This window comes from Aquarana catesbeiana, linkage group LG12 (assembly GCF_042186555.1).
Source record: "Aquarana catesbeiana isolate 2022-GZ linkage group LG12, ASM4218655v1, whole genome shotgun sequence".
NCBI lineage: Eukaryota > Metazoa > Chordata > Amphibia > Anura > Ranidae > Aquarana > Aquarana catesbeiana.
Genome location: NC_133335.1, coordinates 52982115 through 53004029, shown reverse-complemented (window position 1 = coordinate 53004029; position 21915 = coordinate 52982115). Strand labels below are relative to the sequence as shown.

The following is a 21915-nucleotide window of genomic DNA, read 5'->3' as shown; positions in this document are numbered from 1 at the left end:
TTTTTTCAGCAGCATATACTTACCTTGCTTTGAATCACTGCATTCGGCCACAGAGCCTGAAGAAAGAACGTTCCAAACTGGCTTGCAGGAGTTACCACAAGGCTGGAAAAAAGTTCCAAACCGGCTTGCTGGAGTTCCCACAAGGCTGGACAGAAAGTTCCAAACCAGCTTGCTGGAGTTCCCACAAGGAAGGAAAGAAAGTTCCAAGCTGGCTTGCCGGAGTTCCCACAGGGCTATACCCTCCCTGGCCCCATGTAACAGCACTAGGCTAATCATGAGGCACCAATCCCATTGCATGGCCATATGTTCACCCATACTGATTCTGTACAGTACACACAATACAGTGCAGAACATTCATCAAAACCAATAGTTTGTGAACACCTGACCATCACAGCTTGTTGGACATCCTATTCCAAGATCATAGTTACATAGTTAGTCAGGTTGAAAAAAAGACACAAGTCCATCTAGTCCAACCAAAAAAAAAATTATACAATACGAAAAACCCCAGCAAAGCATGCTCCAATTTGCTACAGCAAGGGGAAAAATTCCTTCCGAAAGAACATGTATAAGGTCAGGTACTGAGGTTGAATAAGAAGCTGACTCCCAATTTGACATTCCAACTCATTCTAAATGTTTTCTATATGGTTGTAGGCCACTTGAGTTCCTCCACACCAAACTCCTCAAACCATGTCTTTTTTAGAGTCGGCTTTCAAAAGTTTTTGGAGTTTGTGGGAATTTGTGCCCATTCAGCCAAAAGAACATGTGTAAGGTACTGAGGTTGGAAGAGAAAATCTGCTCTACAGAGCTGAGGTCCAGACTCTTGAGTTCCTCCACACCAAACTTCTCAGATCATATCTTTATGGAGTTGGCTTAGTGTGCAGGGTGATGGTCTGGCATTCACAAACGTTTATGCCCTGTACACACGATCGGAATTTTCGTCGGAAGAACATATGGATGTTTTTCTGACGGCATTCCGCTCAAGCTTGCCTTGCATACACACGGTCACACAAAAGTTCTCTGAACTTTCGACCGTCAAGAGCGCGGTGACGTACAACACGTACGACGGCACTAGAAAAGGGAAGTTCCATACGAAGCGATGATTCTGAGCATGCGTGTTTTTTTTTTGTGTGTCGGAATTTCATACAGACGAACAGAATTTCCGATAGAAACCTTTTCCGACGGAAAAATTGAGAACCTGCTCTCAATCTTTTGCTGGCGGAAATTCCGCCAGCAAAAGTCCGATGGAGCATACACACGGTCGGAATTTCAGACCAAAAGCTCACATCGGACTTTTGCTGGCGGAATTTCCGATCGTGTGTACGGGGCATTAGGCATATCTGGAACCGCCAGTATTACTGCAAACCTTCTCAAATCACTCCCTGTTTCCAAAGATATCAGTGATTTTATAGGTTTAAACACCCCTCCCACCCATGGATGCAGGATTGGTTCAACCAACAACTTACTAACAGGCTCCTTCAACAAAAGTCAATTGATCAATTGACTTTTGCTAAATGGAGCGGTGACGGCAAGGCCATACACTGCAAGCAGGAGATGGCTGAAATTGGAGCAGCTATATTCCACCTATATCCCTACCTTGGGGTGTTTCAGTGGGTTTAATAGTACTTCGAAAAGTTTGCAACAACGTAGGTGGTGAACGCTTGCAACTTATGGCACATGCTAATAGCATCATAATAAATGTATGCAATTTTTCTCAAGTTCTCTTTAAGATTACACTACATAGGGGCAATCTGATCACTCAATGCATTGTAAATAACCTCTTGTAGGCAGTCACCTCATTTGCAACACAGTTATTTCAATGGTCTGCAAACGAGCCATTTGTCACCATGGAGTTGGTCTAAAGCTACCGAGTGATTGTAACTCTTTCCATCCGTAGAATCCCTTCTTATAGGTCCCTTTTTTTTTCTTTCCTTTTTTTCCTTTTCCTAGATCAGTCATGAAAGCAGATAGTAAGTAGCGGTGGTCTCTCTATTCCCCGGCACTAACATGCAGAGAATGAAAATGTCTGTCTAAACATCAATTTAATTGGAAAAGCCTTGTCCATAACCCGGCATATTGACCCAGCGTGCACGGGAGAGATGGAGAAAAAAACGAGTGACGGGGATGGTCTAAAAGAGACAGAGAGTGTTAGACATCGTTTTGAGAAGGATTATGTAGCTGGTACCTGTTTACAAGCTTTGTTTACAAGCTTGTTCAAGGGAGGACTACACGAAAATTTAATGCGCATTCGTAATGGTGCGTCCAGATCAGAAATCCCGCCCTCCCCCGTTGACGATCTGGGGACAAATGATGGAAAGGTGGCAGTCATAATTTTAAAAAAATGTGTCAATCTTTAAAAAAAGAAAAAAATCTGACGCCAAGCTGATTTAGGAACATAAAAGTGATGATGTTAAAAAAAAAAAAAGAAAAAAAATTAAAATGAAATAAAAGAAAAAATAATCGGACAAAATGTCACTGGGAGGGGTATAAGGTTTTGTCTCGGTGGTAACCAATAAATATAATGAATGCATAAATTAAAGGGTGGAAGTATATTAAAAGAGAAGGAATAGAGGGTGAGAGGTACGAGTTTGTAAATAGTAAGGGGGGGGGGTAACTTGTACGTGAGAAAAACACAGAGGGATGTACAGAGACCAAGAGACAGACAGACAGTAGGAGAGTGTCTGATGGGAGGAGAGAAAAAGGGAGGGAGATAGAAGGTCAGATAGAGAGAGGATGAAAAATACACAAGGAGCAGGAGAGCGAGAGGCATAGTTGAGCAAGGGTTTGGGGGGGGGTTTGTAGACCCTGTGATAGAGAGAGCCACAGACCTGGCGAGAGAGGGATGCTCGAGAGAAGAAAAAAAAAAGCGAGGGAACAAGCAGAAGAGGGATGAGCCAATGAGAGCAGGAGAAGAGGAGAAAGGTGTGTGACGGGCAAAGGAAGAAGAGGAGCAGGTGGAGAACGGAGACGGCAGGGACAAGCGAGGCAGGGAGCAAGTGGAGAAGACCAGCTTAAGGATACACTGCCAAAAGAACGAAGGCAACAAAAAAAAAAAAAAAAAAGTGTAGAGTCAACAGCGGCAAGAGTGATGATAAAGGGATAAAAAGAGGCTGAGACTGGAAAGAGAGAAAGAGGAGGGGACCGGGGCCACCTATGTAGGGCGAGAAAGAACAGAGAAGTGCGAGAGACTGAAGAGGGGGGGAATTAGTGAGGTGGTCAGGCTGCGTGTGTATATCTAGCTGTGGTCTTCACAGCATTCACATGGATGCTCAACGCAGGTGAGTTTACGCTACAAGACTCAGCCGCTGAGCAAAATGCAGCTGACACAATGCTGTTTTATATTCCTCGTCCAAGGCAGCATCTATCTGGTAAGTACTGGATCTGAAATATCTCTATTTACCCCCCTCCTTGTCTGTCTGTCTGTCTCTTTATATCAATGCCAATCTCGAGCCCCCCCCCCCCCCCCCTTGATCTGACCCCCCTCCTTATCTAACCCCCTCCCTTTGGCAGGCTGTCACACCTGCTGCTTTCCAACGTATGATATATTGCCTTGTGTATTATGTGTAAGCCCTCTCTTTGCACATCCTATAGAGTGTATACGGTCACATTGCAAGCCCAAGCTTAAGCTTTTCCGTAACAAGGGGGGATATAAATCCTTAGCTTACGTTAAACAATCCCCTACCTGTTGCTTGTTTCCAGCCAGCTAATGTAATAGTATATGTGTATTTAGCAATATATAGGGGGCGTGTGGGTAATGGGGATACCAGATGTCTGGTTTAAAGGTCTGACAATGCAAGGGTAGGGAAGGAAGGGGGGGGGGGGGCAAGCATAGTACAATAAGGAGCCAACCTGGAAGAGGTTAGCTGTATTTTAGGTATTTTTTGTATGCAGCTCTTTGGAAATTGGGACTGTAAGGGGTTGAGTGATCCAGAGGGAACTAAGAACAGTGGCATGATTCATAGGTTTACTAGTCAGTCACATGTATGAGCGGAGAGATCTACCGTCTGGGGGTTGTCTAATAGGTTAAACAAGCTATTTACAGGCAGAGAAAATAATAGGGAGGGGATTGTTGGGGTTTTAGGGGTTAGTCCAAGAAGCACTAACAGTTCCAAAGGATCCTTCCAGTTAAAGAACTGGCATGAATAGGTTTGGTGCGGGTTAAGCAGATTCAGGTAGGATCTCAAGAAACCTCAACCTTCTAGAGGTTCTACCTTGATACAGATCTGAGCAGATACTTAAAGTGCTAAATGATTCTGAAAATTGGAAGTGTGGTCTGGTCTTAGGGTAATGCACCTGTTTTCTTTTATTCCAGAGATTCTTAGGTTTGGATAGGTATTGAAAGAGTTAAGTAGCCAGTTCTTGGCATTCTAAGAGTGATCTGATGATGGTTGTGCATTTAATGGTATAGTGCCTCAACCCAATTACTGGAAATATTCACACTTGGAAGAGATAATTAGGAAAAATTCTCAGATAAATAGGGAAAAAAAGTATTTAATGGGTTAATCGCTTCGCCTTCCAGAGATTAATGGGTGCATTTACGTGTAGTGTAAAGAAGACAGTATGGAAATACCTGGAGAGATGTAATGACAGCCCTGTAATTGTTGGGTTAATACGGTTTTGGAATTATATTCCAGAGGTCTTTAGACCTAGAAATATAAGAGTTTTGTAGAATTAGGAGATCAGATGACAAGTGTATTTAAAGGATTATGTCATCTTCAAAATGCATTCAAAGAGTTAAACAGACAGTCCTGCACATGAAGAAAGAACCAATGACATTTGTGAATTTATTTGTTTAATACCCACTATGTCATTTGATTGTAGAAATTTTCAGATCTGAACATGTATCTAAAAAGTCACATAGACAGCCCTGAATATCTAATGATCTAATCATAGCCTTGTTAAACCACCATATCATTTGATTCCAGAGATTTTTATCAAATTATCTGATCAGAGCCCTTGTTAGACCACCATATCATTTGATTCCAGAGATTTTTATCGAATGATCTGATCATAGCCCTTTGTTAGACCACCCCACCATGTCATTTTATTCCAGAGATTGCAAAATCCTGGAAATTATCATAGGGATCCTTGAACTTACATAAGTATGTATATGAGCCCACACAGTTCTGAATGTTATAATAAATTGATTACACATGTATATTTAATAAATCAAGGTCTTCCATGTTCATGTAGTCCAGCGATCTTTAACCTTGGATGTGTATTTTAAGAGTTAAATAGTCCCAAAATGACAGTTATGCCTTTATCAATTACTTTTTTTCAAAATACCTTCAGATCCTACATTCTGAAAGTTAAACAGGCACATCCAAATATTAAAAGAGGGAATGACTGATATTTGGGTATTTCATGAGTTAATACTGCCATGTAATTAAATTTCAGAGGTCCTTAGACACATGCAGCTGAAGACTATTACTAAGATATAAGAGAGACCCAATGATAGTTGCTTATGGTTCAAGGTGTCTCTACAGCTGTATTCCAGAGATCCTAAGATGTTGGAAGGGTTACATTACCAACCATGACCATTGTAAGAAATGGCAGTTGTGAGAATATAAGGTAATATGGGTTAAATAGTCAGCCAAATAGTCAGCCATGACCACTGTAAGAACTTGCAGTTGTGAGAATATAAGGTAATACGGGCTAAATAATCAGTCATGACCACTGTAAGAAATGGAAGTTGTGTGAAAATAAGGAACTAAGGGTTAAATAGTCAGTTATGACCATTGTAAGAACTGGCAGTTCTGAGAAAATAAGGTAATAAGGGTTAAATATTCATGACCACTGTAAAAAATAGCAGTGGTGAGAAAATAAGGTAATAATGGTTAAAAAATCAGCCATGACCACTGTAAGAAATGGCAGTTGTGCAAAAATAAGGTAATAAGGGTTAAGTAGTCAGCCATGCCCATTGTAAGAACTGGCAGCTGTGAGAAAATAAGGTAATAAGGGTTAAATAGTCAGCCATGACCATTGTTAGAACTGGCAGCTGTGAGAAAATACGGTAATAAGGGTTAAATAGTCAGCCATGACCATTGTAAGAACTGGTAGTTGTAAAAAAACAAGGTAAGCCCTCTATGTCAATTTCTTCCACAGATCTTAAGACCTGAGCTATGTATTTGAAGAGATAAATAGATGGTTCTGAGAGATACCTGAGAAATATAATAACAGTTGTGCAGTGCTTCTATATCATTTAATCCAGCAATCTTAAGAACTGATTGTGTATTTCAAGAGTTAAATAAATAAATGTGGCCTTGGTTCATCTGATGAAAGCTGTGTGCTGCATAGATTAACCATTCTATCTAGTGTAGCATCGGATGTCTACAGACGTATACATGTTTTTGGAGTCCCCACCCCCAAGATCAGAAAAGAAGAGTTAAAAGGACATATTTAAAGGGTCAGTCTACAGTACATGCATGGATTGATGGACTTGCCAGGATCTTGACTTTAACAGGCAACCTTAGGTAAGATCAGACAGAAGAGATGACAGCCAGTCAAAGAGTTGAAAGGTCTCTCTTGTATAGGTGCTAAGATTTACAGCTCTGCTGGTGGTTTCACCGGGGTAGATATTGAGCACCAAGTGAGATCAGAGAGAGAGATTATGCAGGGGTTTAATGTCCAATCTAGCATAGTATGAGACCTACCAATCTGGATATCTATGTGAAAAGATGAAGGGGAAACTACCTTAAGATCAAAGGCAGGTTAAAGGTTTAAGAGTGGATATACAGGGAGCTTGACATGTTTCGTCTAGTCAGATGGATTGCATGCTAGGCACGTTTGATGGGTTAAAGATCAGTCAAATATGAACTGAAAGATCTATGGGTAGGAGCCCATTTCATTAGCTAAACAAAGTGTGTCATACAGGAGCAAAAATAACCTAATTACAATAGAATGCTTAATGACTTAAAGGGGTAGTCCCTTATTTGAAAGCTTGCAGCTGTGTGGAAAGCGAAGTCTATGGAAAAGAAGAGATTTAATAGACTAAATCAGCCTAGCCCAGATAACATAATATAAAATTATTGGTTGCCTGCTCTCTCTGAGGGACAAATGTCTACAAATTAGAGGAGAGGAAAGTGTATTACCTTAAGCAACCAATCAGATTGTGGCAGTTATTTTTCCCCGCAGTTTGAGATGAAGGCTGAAGCTTGATTGGTTGACATTTTGCTTTCTTCAGCCTATAATAAATCTGTCTAGATCTAAAAACCGTGACATGCTTGATAGATTATACATGAAGCTCCTTGTACAGCCAGTGTCACATTGACCTGCCTTATCTATAACTGTCACAACTGGGCACTTAGGCTCATCCTCTACATAGAGGAGTGTAGCCTTTCCTACTAGGTTGTGCAAACTGTCAGTCTCAGTGGATTGTCAAATGACCTATTGACATTGACATGTTCGATAGGTTAAAAGGCCTGTCCCACTAGGGAGCCTAGTGGTGTAATGAGAGACATATTTAAAGTTCAGACAATGCCAGCTAGTTATCTAATAAGGGTTGGCCATTGATTTCAGAGAGTTTCAAGATGATGCTGGGAAAGATTTGTAAGTACATTTACTTGAGATTATCAGGGCTTTCTAGGCTTGTTATAGGAAGATATACATAATAACGGTCTATTGATTGATGGTATTTAAGATGGGTTGAAGAGGTCATCTGTAATAGGCAATAGTTTATAAAGGGCTGAGTCGTTAAGTGACCTTATTTGTTCAGTTTCAAATGTAGGTTATTAGGTCAAGTAGTGTATTGCTGGACTAAAGGGGTACACCTTCTTATTTAGCATGTAGGCCAACTTCATCTGACCATCAGATGACACCTTCTAAAGGATAGCATCAGACATATTTGCCAACCTGCCAACATGATCTACTTATACTTCTGTAATGTGCCTAATGTTAATGTATGGTAGACATCTAGATGTAATAACAGGGCTGCATGCAATCCGGGATAAGAAATGAGGACACAGTTACTGTTATCTTGTAGCTTCTTTTTGGATACCTCCCCTTCCTCCATTATGGTAGACAGAAGTAGTGCTTAGAGCAACCCAACCGAAAATCTCAAATTTGAGTGGAGAGGGACATGACTTGAGACCACCTTTCCCATGCTGGGCTGTATTGATTTCCAAGACAGTGCTGGGAAAAGGCACCCCCTGAATATGCTGTGATAGACCAAGCACCACCTCATAGCTGAGCTTAGTCAGAGACCTAAATTAATTCTACATCTATTCCTAGAGAGTACTCTCTAATGTCCACTAGAGGGACCAGATCAAAGAGATGCTTATCACTCATATTTTAACAGATTCTCCATAAGAACATTTGGAGTCAGTTACAATAATAGCTCAGCTGAAAAATCTGAGCTTACCCTGCCAAGATGATTGTGGAGGAAAGTATTTCTATGTTGATTTCCAGTCAGCAGTGAACCCTGCCCAACATCACTCCATTTTGGGTGTAGTCCAGCTTTTAGGTGGAGTCTTATTTACAGGTGAAAAGATGATAAAAGGGTCACAAAGATCCATTAAACATGTTCTCAACTCAAAGTTGTAAATTAAACTTTGACGCATATACAAGGAGCACAGCCTACTTTAGTACTTCAGCTTTGCTGTGGTGGACCATTTCACCTCAACTCCTTTCGTTAGTCATTAGTCTGATGGTCCTGGAAGACACCTGCTTGTGTTGTTGAAACACCTTTCAAGCTCCTTGCTGCCTCTCTGTCAGGGCCAGGTTCAGCCCTTCCTTCCTCTGAGCTGGCCGCTCAACTGTCAGCTAATTGCCAGCTCCTATATCTCCACAGTGACTCACCTGTTGATGATATCCTGCTCATCAGTCCTGCCTAATTAACCCGTTCAGCCCAGATGATCTCTGTGGTACGTCCTCACTCTGTACAGGTTGAGAACCATGTGGAGTATAAAGTACAGTCCATCGTTGATTCCCGTAGGTTCCGTGGGCGCTTACAGTACCTGGTGCATTGGAAAGGGTACAGTCCGGAGGAACGCTCTTGTGTCTCATCCTCGGACGTACATGCCCCTGTCCTCCTCTGTGATTTCCATAGACATTTTCCCCTCAAGCCTGGTGGTCCTCCAAGGGGGAGGGGTCGTTGAGGAGGGGGTACGGTCAGGGCTGGGTTCAGCCCTTCCTTCCTCTAAGCTGGCCGCTCAGCTGTCGTCTAATTGCCAGCTCCTATCTCTCCACAGTGACTCACCTGAGCCATCCAGCCCAGATGATCTTTGCCTTCGCCTTGGTCAACATCACAGAGACTATCTCCTGCATTCCTGTTAAAGACTTGCTTGGCTGACATTCCTTCTGGCTCCAGATCCTGCTTGCTGTTTCACTACGCTGATCGCTGGCTTCCTGACTGTCTGACTATCCGTTCCGGTTTCCGAACTTTGGCTGTGTTTTGACTACGTTTGTTCTATTTACTTTTATTATTAAACAAGTGTGATTTAACTGTACTTCTGTCTTGGTCTGATTCATGGTTTCTGACACTCTCACACTACTAAGATGTTTCTGACAACCACCAATCAGGTTCAGACCTTCAGTTTTTCACCTGAGCTTTGTTGTGGTGGACCACTTCCCCACAACTCCTTTTGTTAGTCATTAGCCTGATGATCCTGGAAAACGCCTGCTTGCGTTTTTGACACTCTTCAGGCTCCTTACTGCCTCTCACACTACTAAGATGTTTCTGCCAGCCGCCAATCAGATTCAAACCTTCAGCTTTTTACCTCAGAGTTGCTGTGGTGGATCAATTCACCTCATCTCTTTTTGTTAGTCGTTAATCTGATGATCCTGAAAACTGCCTGCTTGTGTTGTTGAAACACCCTTCATGCTTCTTGCTGCCTCTCACACTACTAAAATTTTTCTGACAGCCGCCAATCAGATTCAAACCTTCAGTCTTTTACCTCAGAGTTGCTGTGGTGGACCAATTCACCTCAACTCCTTATGTTAGTCGTTAATCTGATAATCCTTGAAAATGCCTGCTTGTGTTGTTGAAAACCCTTCAGGCTTCTTGCTGCCTCTCACATTACCAAGATGTTTCTCACAGCCACCAATCAAATTCAAACCTTCAGTTTTCACCTGAACTTTGCTGTGGTGGACCACTTCCCTACAACTCCTTTTGTTAGTCATTAGTCTGATGATCCTGGAAAACTCCTGCTTATGTTGTTGAAACACCATTCAGGCTCCTTCTGCCTCTCATGCTGCTAAAATGTTTCTCCCAGCCACCAATCAGATTCAAGCCTGCTTTGGAAGTCAAAATGTAATTGGTGATCCCATAAGCAGAATGGAAGAGGAAGTTACATAGCACAAGCTGCAGGAAGTACACTCCCAGTGACCCTTTATGGACCAATGTGTGCTTATGGGGTTTTGTCAGATTGAGATGAATTGAGTGAACTTTGACTTTTTTAGCACAGCTGCAACATTTGTTGGATAGCATCAATTCTTCACCAATTGCATATATGGATTGCCCGAAGTTGCTCTTCAATCAATAAGACACAGGGCATAGCACCAAAGAATTGGTGCGTCCCTAATGTGTGCAGTGTACACAGATCTCAAAGAGGAGGGGGCTCACAGTGTACTCACAGAGCACATTTGATTCAAGGATTACTTCTAACCATGGCCCATACCATGAGCTGTAGCCGGTTCTGTCTCTTGTTTCTGCTGCTCAACGGAGGTCCATGTACTGTATGCCATCACTGAACCCATTCTCAAGGGCGTGGGTGCAATGCCAATGATATGCTGATCAAGTATTCACACAATGCACTCATATGCCATGGACTGCCCTCATATCCAGACTGGTGCTGGTGGATGCACATGCCAGGCTTTTCCTCACTGGTCTGCACAAATGATTCCAAAGAATATAAGGGATTTTTAAAACCTAGTAAAACCAAATGATAATACGCAGTCTAAAGAACTAAGGGATCACAGTCAAGGTGTTAATTTGCCCCCTGGATTCAGTTAATTTCCAGGGTAACCTAGAAAGCCAATAAGCTGGGGTGATGTGTTATACAAATTTCAACAAGACCTTGGGAGGTCCAACTTCAGCCTTCCTTCTTCCGCCCCCGCATCCCCCTATTACTCTTTAAATGAGATGGGTGACATGCATCATTAGCCAATAGGGTGGGGTGAGAGAAAGAGGGTTTAGGCAATAGCTCAACCTGGGCTCCATTCAGAATTTTCTAAATTAAGCATTCCAGGTTTTGGGTTTTCCTGGGTACAATAGAAAAAGTAGAGTCTGGCACAAGGTGATACCCTCTATTGAGCCCAGGAGGGGAGTGTAACTTCTTTAAACATGGCCACAGGCTACAAGTAGGTGCCTATGTGTTTATTTACATGGGGTACATTCCTTCACAATGGCTAATGGATCATTTTGGTGCTACTGGGGCAGTTTATGTACATTAAATCCTTTGACAATAACTGGACTGTGTTTGGGAATAGCCCATTAAAACTGAGCAGTACATTAAAAAGATAAGTTTAAAACCAGCTGTAATAGACCTTGGGAGGTCCAACTTCAGCCTTCCTTCTTCCACCCCCGCACCCCCTATAACTCTTTAAATGAGATGGGTGACATCATTAGCCAATAGGGTGGGGTGAGAGTAAAAGGGTTTGGGCAATAGCTCAACCTGGGCTCCATTCAGAATTTTCTAAATTAAGCATTCCAGGTTTTGGGTTTTCCTGGGTACAATGGAGAAAGTAGAGTCTGGCACAAGATGGTGCCCTCTATTGAGCCCAGGAGGGGAGTGTAAATTCTTTAAACATGGCCACAGGCTACAATTAGGTGCCTATGTGTTTATTCGCATAGGGTACATTCCTTCACAATGGCTAATGGATCATTTTGGTGCTACTGGGGCAGTTGCACCAACCATGTACATTAAATCCTTTGACAATAACTGGACTATGTTTGGGAACAGCCCATTAAAACTGAGCAGCCCATTAAAAAGATATGTTTAAAACCAGCTGCAATATTCACCTTCAATTTAGAGGTTTCCCCCGGTATACTTTCATTTTGCCACTAGATGTCCTCAGTCTGATGGCTAGCACCATTTAACCCACTTCTTTTGAGCCCAAGTCATCCTGAATCTACCCTAGCCTGAGAATGGACAGTGATAAGCTCCTCTCTCTGACACTGCTTTCTTCTCCTATCAGTACGTTTCTTGTCAGCACATGAACTGATTGGCTCCTTGCCCAGATAGGATGATATCAGGTCAGATTCAGGTGCTTACACTGTTTAAATGGAAAAAAATACTTAAAAATGATGTATTAATGATTACAGAGATGAACCTTTTTGTGTCTTTTATATCAGAATAAAGATCAGCTTTTAAGGCATTAAATGATTGCAAATGATTGCACTAATATCAGAGGGAGGCCACTCTAGCATACCTTAGGCACACTTTAAAGCTAATCTCCGGGTTAAACAATGCTACAGGACTACCTTCATACCTACAGCCTCTTCTCCCTCACACTCTAGCAGTCTCAGAGACTCTGATGTTACCAAATACAATGCAGGGCCATTATCCTTGCACTGTACTTGAGGACACCGAGTGACCACCCACAGACTGTATTGTAAAGGTGAAGATTTGAGTGCCACCTACTGCTAGAACCAGCGATTAAGTCCTGTAGGCATAACCAAGCTGTTAACCTTTGAAGTGCGTGGGAAACCCCACTGTAGGGGGATTTTTTTGTTTTCCCCAGAGATAGACTTTCAGGTGCTTTAAATAATACAGCAGATTTTATCTTTACCTTTATCAGGACCTGTATTTTTGCATGTCATCAAATATCCACATCTGTCCAGCCTAATGTTCCCCATGTATGGACAAATCACATTAAGATCTGGCTGTCTATGGCTTTTGAGTTGGGTCGATCTGAATGATGGTTACGTGTATGGGAGCTATAACTAGTTCATAACAGGACTGGCACCCTACCCCATACAGGACCGGTGCTCTGCCCATACAGGACCGGTGCTCTGCCCATACAGGACCGGCGCTCTGCCCATACAGGACCGGCGCTCTGCCCATACAGGACCGGCGCTCTGCCCATACAGGACCGGTGTTATGCCCCATACAGGACTGTGCTGTGCCACATACAGGCCCGGTGCTCTTCCTCATACAAGACTGGTGCTGTGCCCCATACAGGACCGGTGCTCTTCCTCATACAAGACTGGGGCTGTGCCCCATACAGGACCGGTGCTCTTCTTCATGCAGGACTGGTGCTGTGCCCCATACAAGACTGGTACTGTGCCCCATACAGGACCAGTGTTCTGCCTCATACAGGACCGGTGCTGTGCCCCATACAGGACCAAAGCTCTGCCTCATACAGGACTGATGCCCTACATCATACAGGGCCAGTGCTGTAGCTCATACAGAACTGCTCTTCCCAATACAGGACTGGTGCCCGGTCCCATATAGGACAGATGCCCTAACCTATACAGGACCAGTGCTCTGTCCCCTACAGGACTGATGCTGTGCCACATACAGGACCTGTGCTCTGCCCCATACAGGATCAGTGTACTGCCTTATACAGGATCAGTGGTCTGCCTCATACAAGATCAGTGGTCTACCCCATACTGGACCAGTGCTCTGTCCTATATAGGACTGGTGCTCTGCCCCATTTCGGATTGACACCCTACCCCACATATGACCAGTGCTCTGCCCCATACAGGACTGGTGTTCTTCCCCATAATGAACTGATTCCCTTCCCCATACAGGACTGGTGCTCTTCCCCATACAAGACCAGTGCTCTGCCCCATAGAGGTTTGGTATCCTTCCCTATACAGGACCAGTGCTCTGCCCCATACAAGATTGGCGCTCTTCCCCATACAGGAGCAGTGCTCTGACCCATACAGAATCAATGCAGTGCCCCATACAGAACAGGTGCTTTTCCCAATACAAGACCAATGCTATACAGGACAGATGATCTTCCCCATATAAGACCGATGCCCTGTACCATATAGGAGGGTGCCCTAACCTATACAGAACCGGTGCTCTTCCCCATACAGGACTGTTGCTTTTCCTCATATAGGATTGGTGCTCTATACCAGATAGAAAGGGTGCCCTAACCCATACAGAACTATGGCCCCATACAGGACTGGGGCTCTTCCCCATATAGGACCAGTGCCCTGTAACATATTGGGGAGGTGCCCTAACACGTACAGAACCAGTGCTCTTCCCCATACAGGTCCAATGCTCTGTCACAGACAAGGCCGGTGCTGTGCACCATACGGGACCAAGGCTCTGTCCCATACAAGACCAGCGCTCTTCCCTTTACAAGGCCAGTGCTCTACCCTACACAGGAATGGTGCCCTCCACTGTACATGACTGGGTCTCTTCTCCATACAAAACCAGTGTCCTGCCTCATACAGGGCCAGCTCACTACTTCTGACTGATCAAATCCATTTCATTGTGTAGCTCTTGTATAAAATGTCAGCGTCTCTATGGATTTGCGGGCTCATTTAACAGATGCTACCCTCTACCGAAACTGCCATTTTGTTACTGTGTGTTCTTTGAGCAGCCTTCCATCATGAAGCTGTATAATTGTTCCTGTTATCACTGTAGACTACTACTGTACATCTCTTCTGCATGATGTGCATTGTCATGCCTGCTTTATTTCGATATAAGGCACAAAAATGATTGTTGTTTTTTCCCAGAACTATTAAGCAGCTATTGTCACGGGCTGTGTCTTTTAACACAAGGCTGTATTGTTAGGCTTATTTAAAGCCCAAATTCCACCTTTTTTTTTAAAATTAAAATAGCCCCTTAGCATGTGTTAAAAATAAATGGCTCACAGTGTTCATTTTCAATTTTTTGCTGTCCCCTGCAGTTCTTTTTTGATCCACAAGATGTCCTCAGTTTCCTCGGCTGAGTGACCCTTAATGTCACTCCACCTGGAGGATTGAGGAGATATTGTAAGTGCAGGGCATCCTAGTCAAAGCCCCTCAGGGGGGAATTTTCATAGCACCCTTCGTTTACCATATAATGGTGCAGAGAGTGACACTGATGTAATCACATTAGCACAGCTCTCTACATCATTCAAGCCCATCCAGAAAAGCAAAAACATACAGTGGGAATGCACTGGGGGCCCAGAATTGGCCTTTAAAAAGGCAAATAGTTTAAGCAAGCTGGTCAGGTACTTTAAGTAAGCCCTGATTAAACAGAGCAGAAAAAATCTGATTGCTTTTGATGAAATTGCCATTGCTTTTAAATTATTACTAAACTTCAATTTCCATTCAATTCAATATTTAAAATCAGTATTTAAGGCTGTAAGTTTAATGCCTGATTCCAACTTCACAATCGAGGGAATTGTAGTGCTCAATCAAGCTCATGAGTGGTAGATTGCTTGATTTCTGGTGACTCTTCGGTAAGGTATTCTCAGTAGATCAAAAGTGGTTTAGATACATTCTCAGTGACCCTGTGAGGTACACTCTGAATCCTGACTACAATGGATTATAGAGAACTAAGCAGTAGGATGCTGTAAGGCTCCAGGAGACTTCAAAAGTCTGATCACATCATGAAGAGGGGGTGACAACAAAAATAGTCAGTTGCAGTCTCAGAATTTAATGACGGGTCACTGGTCTGCACTCCCAAAAAAAGCACCAGTGAGGGATTTTTTGGAAGTTTTTTTTTTTGAATGGTGAAAGGGTGAGGGGTGGCAGGATAGGAAATTTACTTTAAATTATTATTTTTTTTAATTTAGCACACTTGCAGTGTTTGTTGCATAGTGCTAGTATTGACTGGGTTCACCTGTTACTTCACATTACCCATTTAGTTGTAAAGTGCAGTAATCCACTTCAACCAATCAGAATGAGATTTATCTACAGTGAGGAAAATAAGTATTTGATCCCCTGCAGATTTTGTAAGTTTGCCCAGTTACAAAGAAATGAAGAGTCTATAATTTTTATCATAGGTGTATTTTAAATGATAGAGACAGAATATCAACCAAAAATCCAGAAAAAAAAAAACATATAATACAAATGTTATAAATTGAGTTGTAATTCAGTGAGTAAAGTAAGTATTGGGTGGGTGGGAGGGGAGCCTATCATCAAAAAATGGCACAATCCCCTAGAATAAATTAAGTATATTGAAAGGGGGATCCCCACAAATCCCAATAAAGGGAGATTGTGGGAAAGAAAAAGGGGATTTTTAGATGCCAAATACAGTATCAACTATTACGATATAAATTTAAAAAGATTCATCTAAATTTTATTTATACAAAATTGAAAAACATATATGATATCATAAATGCACATTACATCAACATGTATTAGTAGTTGATACTGTACCCATAAAGTTGTCCTGCAAGACATTTAGGAACTGGCGAGCTTTAGACGAATGTGTGGTTCCCTCCGCCCAGTCTATGTCTAGATAATTAAAATCCCCCATTATGATGACACCTCCCATCCTTGCCACTAATCCAATTTGTGATAGGAGGTCCGTCTCCCCCTCCTCCCTCAGGTTAGGGGGCCTATAGCATACTCCCAGTATTACTTTCCCCTTATTTTCATCCCTTTGAAGCTCTACCCATGGTTTGTTTGGTGGCTGTGGTCCCAACTCCCTTGAGATCATCACAAGTTCCTCCCGTGTAGTTCTGGGCTGATCCCTCACATTTCTTATGATCATCCTTACCCCATGGGGCGAAATCTTGCATGGAGCTCCAGACCAAGAACGATTGATGGTTGTTTTGGAATTCTTCCATTTGCGAATAATCGTTACAATAGTTATCTCCTTCTCACCAAGCTTCTTGCTGATGGCTTTGTAGCCCATTCCAGCCTTGTGCAGATCTATAATCTTGTCCCTGATGTCCTTTGACAGCTCTTTGGTCCTGCCCATGATGGTGGAATTTAATGGAAGAAAGAAATTCTGTGGACAGGTATCTTTTATACACTTAACGAGTTGTCATTAGGAGAACCTTCTTAAATTGACAGGACTAATCTGTGTACCACATGATCACATACTGTCTGTGAGAGACAGAATTATTGTTGGTTGGTAGAGGATCAAATACTTATTTTACTCACTGAACTGCAACTCAATTTAAAACATTTGTATTATGTGTTTTTTTCTGGATTTTTGGTTGATATTCTGTTTCTATCATATTCATACCCCTTGAAATTTTCCACATTTTGTCGTGTTTTAACCAAAAACGTAAATGTATTTAATTGGGATTTTATGTGATAGACCAACACAAAGTGCCACATAATTGTGAAGTGGAAGGAAAATGATAAATGGTTTTCAAATTTTTTTACAAATAAATATGTGAAAAGTGTGGCGTGCATTTGTATTCAGCACCCCCACCCCCTGAGTCAACACTTTGTAGAACTTGCAATTACAGCTGCAAGTCTTTTTGGGGATGTCTCTACCAGCTTTGCACATCTAGAGAGTGACATTTTTGCCCATTCTTCTTTGCAAAATAGCTCAAGCTCTGTCAGATTGAATGGAGAGAATCTGTGAACAGCAATTTTCAAGTCTTGCCACAGATTCTCAATTGGATTTAGGTCTAGGCTTTGACTTGGCCATTCTAACACATGAATATGCTTTGATCTAAACCATTCCATTGTAGCTCTGGCTGTATGTTTAGAGCCGGTTCACACGGGGGCGACTTGTCAGGCGACCTAGCCGCCTGACAAGTCGCCTCCCGTTCTGTACAATGGAACCGTTCTAATCGGAGCGACGCAAGTCGCTCCGACTTAGAAGAAAGGTTCCTGTACTACTTTGGGGGCAACTTGCATAGACTTCTATACAGAAGTCGTCTTGCAAGTCGCCGCGGCAGTCGTGTGCAGGTCGCCTCGGTGAGGCGACCTGCAAGTCGTGCCGCTTCTAATGTGAACCGGCGCTTAGAGTTGTTGTCCTGCTGGAAGGTGAACCTCCGCCCCAGTCTCAAGTCTTTTGCAAACTCTAACAGTTTTTCTTCTAAGATTGCCCTGTATTTGGCTCCATCCATCTTCCTATCAACTCTGACCAGCTTCCCTGTCCCTGCTGAAGAAAAGCATCCCCATAACATGATACTGCCACCACCATGTTTCACAGTGGGGATTGTGTGTTCAGGGTGATATGCAGTGTTAGTTTTCTGTCATTTATAGCATTTTGCTTTTAGGCCAAAAAGTTAAATTTTGGTCTCATCTGACCAGAGCACCTTCTTCCACATGTTTGCTGTGTCCCCCACATGGCTTCTCGCAAACTGCAAACGGGACTTCTTATGGCTTTTTTTTAACAATGGCTTTCTTCTTGCCACTCTTCCATAAAGGCCACATTTGTGGAGTGCGCAACTAATAGTTGTCCTGTGGACAGATTCTGCCACCTAAGCTGTGGATCTCTGCAGCTCCTCCAGAGTTATCATGGGCCTTTTGGCTGCTTCTCTGATTAATGCTCTCCTTGCCCGGCCTGTCAGTTTAGATGGACGGTCATGTCTTGGTAGGTTGCAGTTGTGTTATACTCTTTCCATCAGTGGCAGCTTAAACAGCCCCCCCCCCTCCTCAGTCGGCAACCACTACCCCGGAGGACAGTCGTGAAATCACAGCCCCGAACTTAACCCATCTAGGAAGTGGGCAGGCAGAGTGTCCGGCAGCTTTCTTTCTCCTCCTGTGGTGTGGATCACGGCAGCTTCCGCCGTGCATCCCCCTCCTTCTAGGCGTCCAATAGGATCGCCTGACCTTTCAGCCAATCGGGAAACGGGTATCAGACCCGCACTTCCTGATTGGCTTCCTGATTGGCAGGGAGGAGATTCAGTATTAGAAAAGCAAATATTCATTTGCTTTTCTAACACACCTGGGTGGGCTCCCAGCGCAATGTTCTGCGCCACGAGTCCACCCTATTTTGAAGCCTATCAAAGTCTATGGTCCGGTGTCCTCAAAGGGACTGGATGCATATATAGGGGGTGTTCGCGGCGACCATGGATAGATTCATGCTATGCATGAATCTATCTATTGATCACATAGGGGGTGCGTGGATAGAGGGGGGGCCGATGATGGATTGAACTGTGCTCCATGAGATGTTCAAAGCTTGGGATATTTTTTTAAAACCTAACCCTGCTTTAAATCTCTCCACAACCTTATCCCCGACCTGTCTGGTGTGTCCCTTTGCCTTCATGATGCTGTTTGTTCACTAAGGTTCTCCAACAAACCTCTGAGGGCTTCACAGAACAGCAGTATTTATACTGAGATTAAATTACACACAGGTGGGCTCTTATTTACTAATTAGGTGACTTCTGAAGACAATTGGTTCCACTAGATTTTAGTTAGGGGTATCAGAGTAAAGGGGGCTGAATACAAATGCACCCCACACTTTTCACATATTTATTTGTAAAAAATCTTGAAAAACATTTATCATTTTCCTTCCACTTCACAATTATGTGCCACTTTGTGTTGGTCTATCATATAAAATCCCAATAAAACACATTTGCGGTTTTGGTTGTAACGTGACAAAATGTGGAAAATTGCAAGGGGTATGAATAATTTTACAAGGAACTGTAAAACACACCTATGATAACAATTATAGACCCTTCATTTTTTTGTAAGTGGGCAAACTTACAAAATCTGCAGGGGTTCAAATAATTATTTTTGCCACTATAAAGCCCAGAGATATAATATGCAGCCAAAAATAATATCTATCTATGTATCTATCTATGTATCTATCTATGTATCTATCTATCTATCTATCTATCTATCTATCTATCTATCTATCTATCTATCTATCTATCTATCTATCTATCTATCTATCTATCTATCTATCTATCTATCTATCTATCTGGGCTGCACACCCCAATTACAATCTTTGAAAAGAAAAAAGTGGAAAGTTCCCCACGGGGCTTTTTAGCAGCAAATAGGAGTCAAATATTTTGTAAAAAAAATCACAGATTTTTTATTATTTGTCAAAAGGTAAAATAACAAAACTAGCTTTTGTTGCAAAATCCAAGAGATTTCTTGTGTAGTGCCTTTTTCTGCCACTAGAAGTCTTCAGTTTGATGGCCAGCACCATTTTACCCACTTTCTCAGAGCCCAGACTTCACTGGACCCACCCCAGCCTGAGAATGGACCTTGCAAGGAGAAGCAGCAGAGTGATGAGCTCATCTCTCTGTCACTCTGTTCTCTTCTTCTATCTGCATGTTTTCTTCTCAGCACATGAACTGATTGTCTCCTTGTGCTGCTTCCTCCTCTCACACTCCAGCTCTGCTGTACAAGGAATGCAAGAGGCTTATACCAGGTCAAATTCAGTTGCCTACACCGCCTGCTTCTTTTATATTTACCGAGAATTCTGATCTCTAACAATCATCTTGTCTGTGAAGAGAACAGGAAAACTTCCCCCACGCCAAAATAAAAGGGAATTTTATTGGCCTTTAAATTGCTTTTCATAGGTGCCACATTGACCCCCTCCACCTTTACTGGGGCTTGTATGACCAACTTAAGCTTCTGCACCTGCTTGGGGGCTATGGGATATTGCACTTTACATTCATTACCACCCTCTGCACTACCTAATTTTAATAAGCAGTCATGTAATGCTATTTATGTTATGATTTTAGTATATTATTTATGCTGACGCCATTAAATAAGCAGCTTAGTCTTGTTATTTGATATAGTGCATTTTACCATTTTATTACAATGTATTTCTTCACCTGCTATTAAACAACTTAAAAGTAGCAGCCCAGAAAACAGAATATTTATTACACTTTAAATACGTACAATTAAATAGATGAGCACTTTTGTTGCTTTACATTAATCTGCCGTCTTAGTTCCGAGTCAAATGTTATTTTAGGTTTTAAGCTTTTTTTTTTTTTTTTCCGCCATTAACTCACAGTACCGAGCTGCCATTTGATGTGGCAATTTATGGCGTTATTAGAATTTATAGGTTATGATCATGTGCTGTGTTGAGCTCATGCATGTATTTTCTATATTATGCATTCATATGCTAGGTTGTACATCTGTATTATATTGTGACTGTGCATTAATGTGAGCCGGGCTGCCTTCGCTGGCTCATCTGTCTGTCTTCATTCCAGAATGGCTATCATAGCTTATTACTATCTTGTATGTTGTTGTCAGTGGTGCTTTATCAGTCTGAACTGCTCTTCGGTGTAATGTGTTTTATATGCAGTGCATTGTTGATTGCCGGATTACCTTGTAGCATCGTTGTATTGCCATGTGTTGTTCTCACTCAACCCAAGTCCCAATGGGCCCAGATCATTCACCAGCTGCCCCCTTGTATCTGTCTCCATGGTTATCCCCCCCCCCCATTCTTTGTTTAAAATTAACCCCTTTCAGCTCTCAGACCAATAATAGCCTGTCTTGCACATCCAAGCCCACAGAGCTTACGCTTTGTACACTCACAAGAGCACTAGGTACAAGCCAAAATGAGAAGCTTGACTATTGAAAACCATGCCTTTTGTTGTTAAAAAAAAAAATGGATAAGTGGTTTTAGAATTGATGAGTCTGTTCTACACCTACTTTACAGCACAGCAAAAAAGGGAGCGATCATTAATCTTTTAAAACGTAATTTTCTCATGTTGCTAGTTAGAATAAAGATATATGGATACAGGGAAACATGAAAATGAGGTGGCCCCCGAAATGGTTTGTACTGTAAAACTGCTCACCGCTCTACATTAAAGACCCATGGCTGTAAACATTTGGGATCCTGAACCTTAAAGTGTATCCAAAGCCAAAGTTTTATTTTAAATTTGGGTAGAATGGCGAGGGGTTAGAACCCCAGCTGGGTTTGTATTGCAGTCTGTGTCCCTAATTGTTCTCCTTTTCTCTATTTGTCCGATGTGACCATTATTACCAAGGCAGAAAGTGAGGAGAAATCCAAAATTTTAAATTGCCACTGGAACAGAAGGGGGTAAAGTCTCCAATTAGGACACTTGTTCTGGTGACAACTATCTACCAGGATATTTTCCTTACATCGCAGAGAATTCCTTTTACTTTCGTTTGTGTCTACAGAACAGGAAGTGAAA

At 42.4% G+C, this 21915-nt stretch overlaps 1 protein-coding gene across 1 annotated transcript in view; it reads left to right on the top strand.

Moving 5' to 3' along the window:
* Window positions 1–2303: 2303 nt before the first annotated feature.
* NXPH3 (neurexophilin 3) overlaps window positions 2304–21915 on the top strand; it is a 34792-nt gene continuing 15180 nt past the window's right edge. Inside the window, exon 1 of the mRNA XM_073607803.1 lies at window positions 2304–3365. Coding sequence (XP_073463904.1) covers window positions 3312–3365 — 54 coding nt within the window. The 5' untranslated portion in view covers window positions 2304–3311. The remainder of the gene's footprint in view (window positions 3366–21915) is intronic.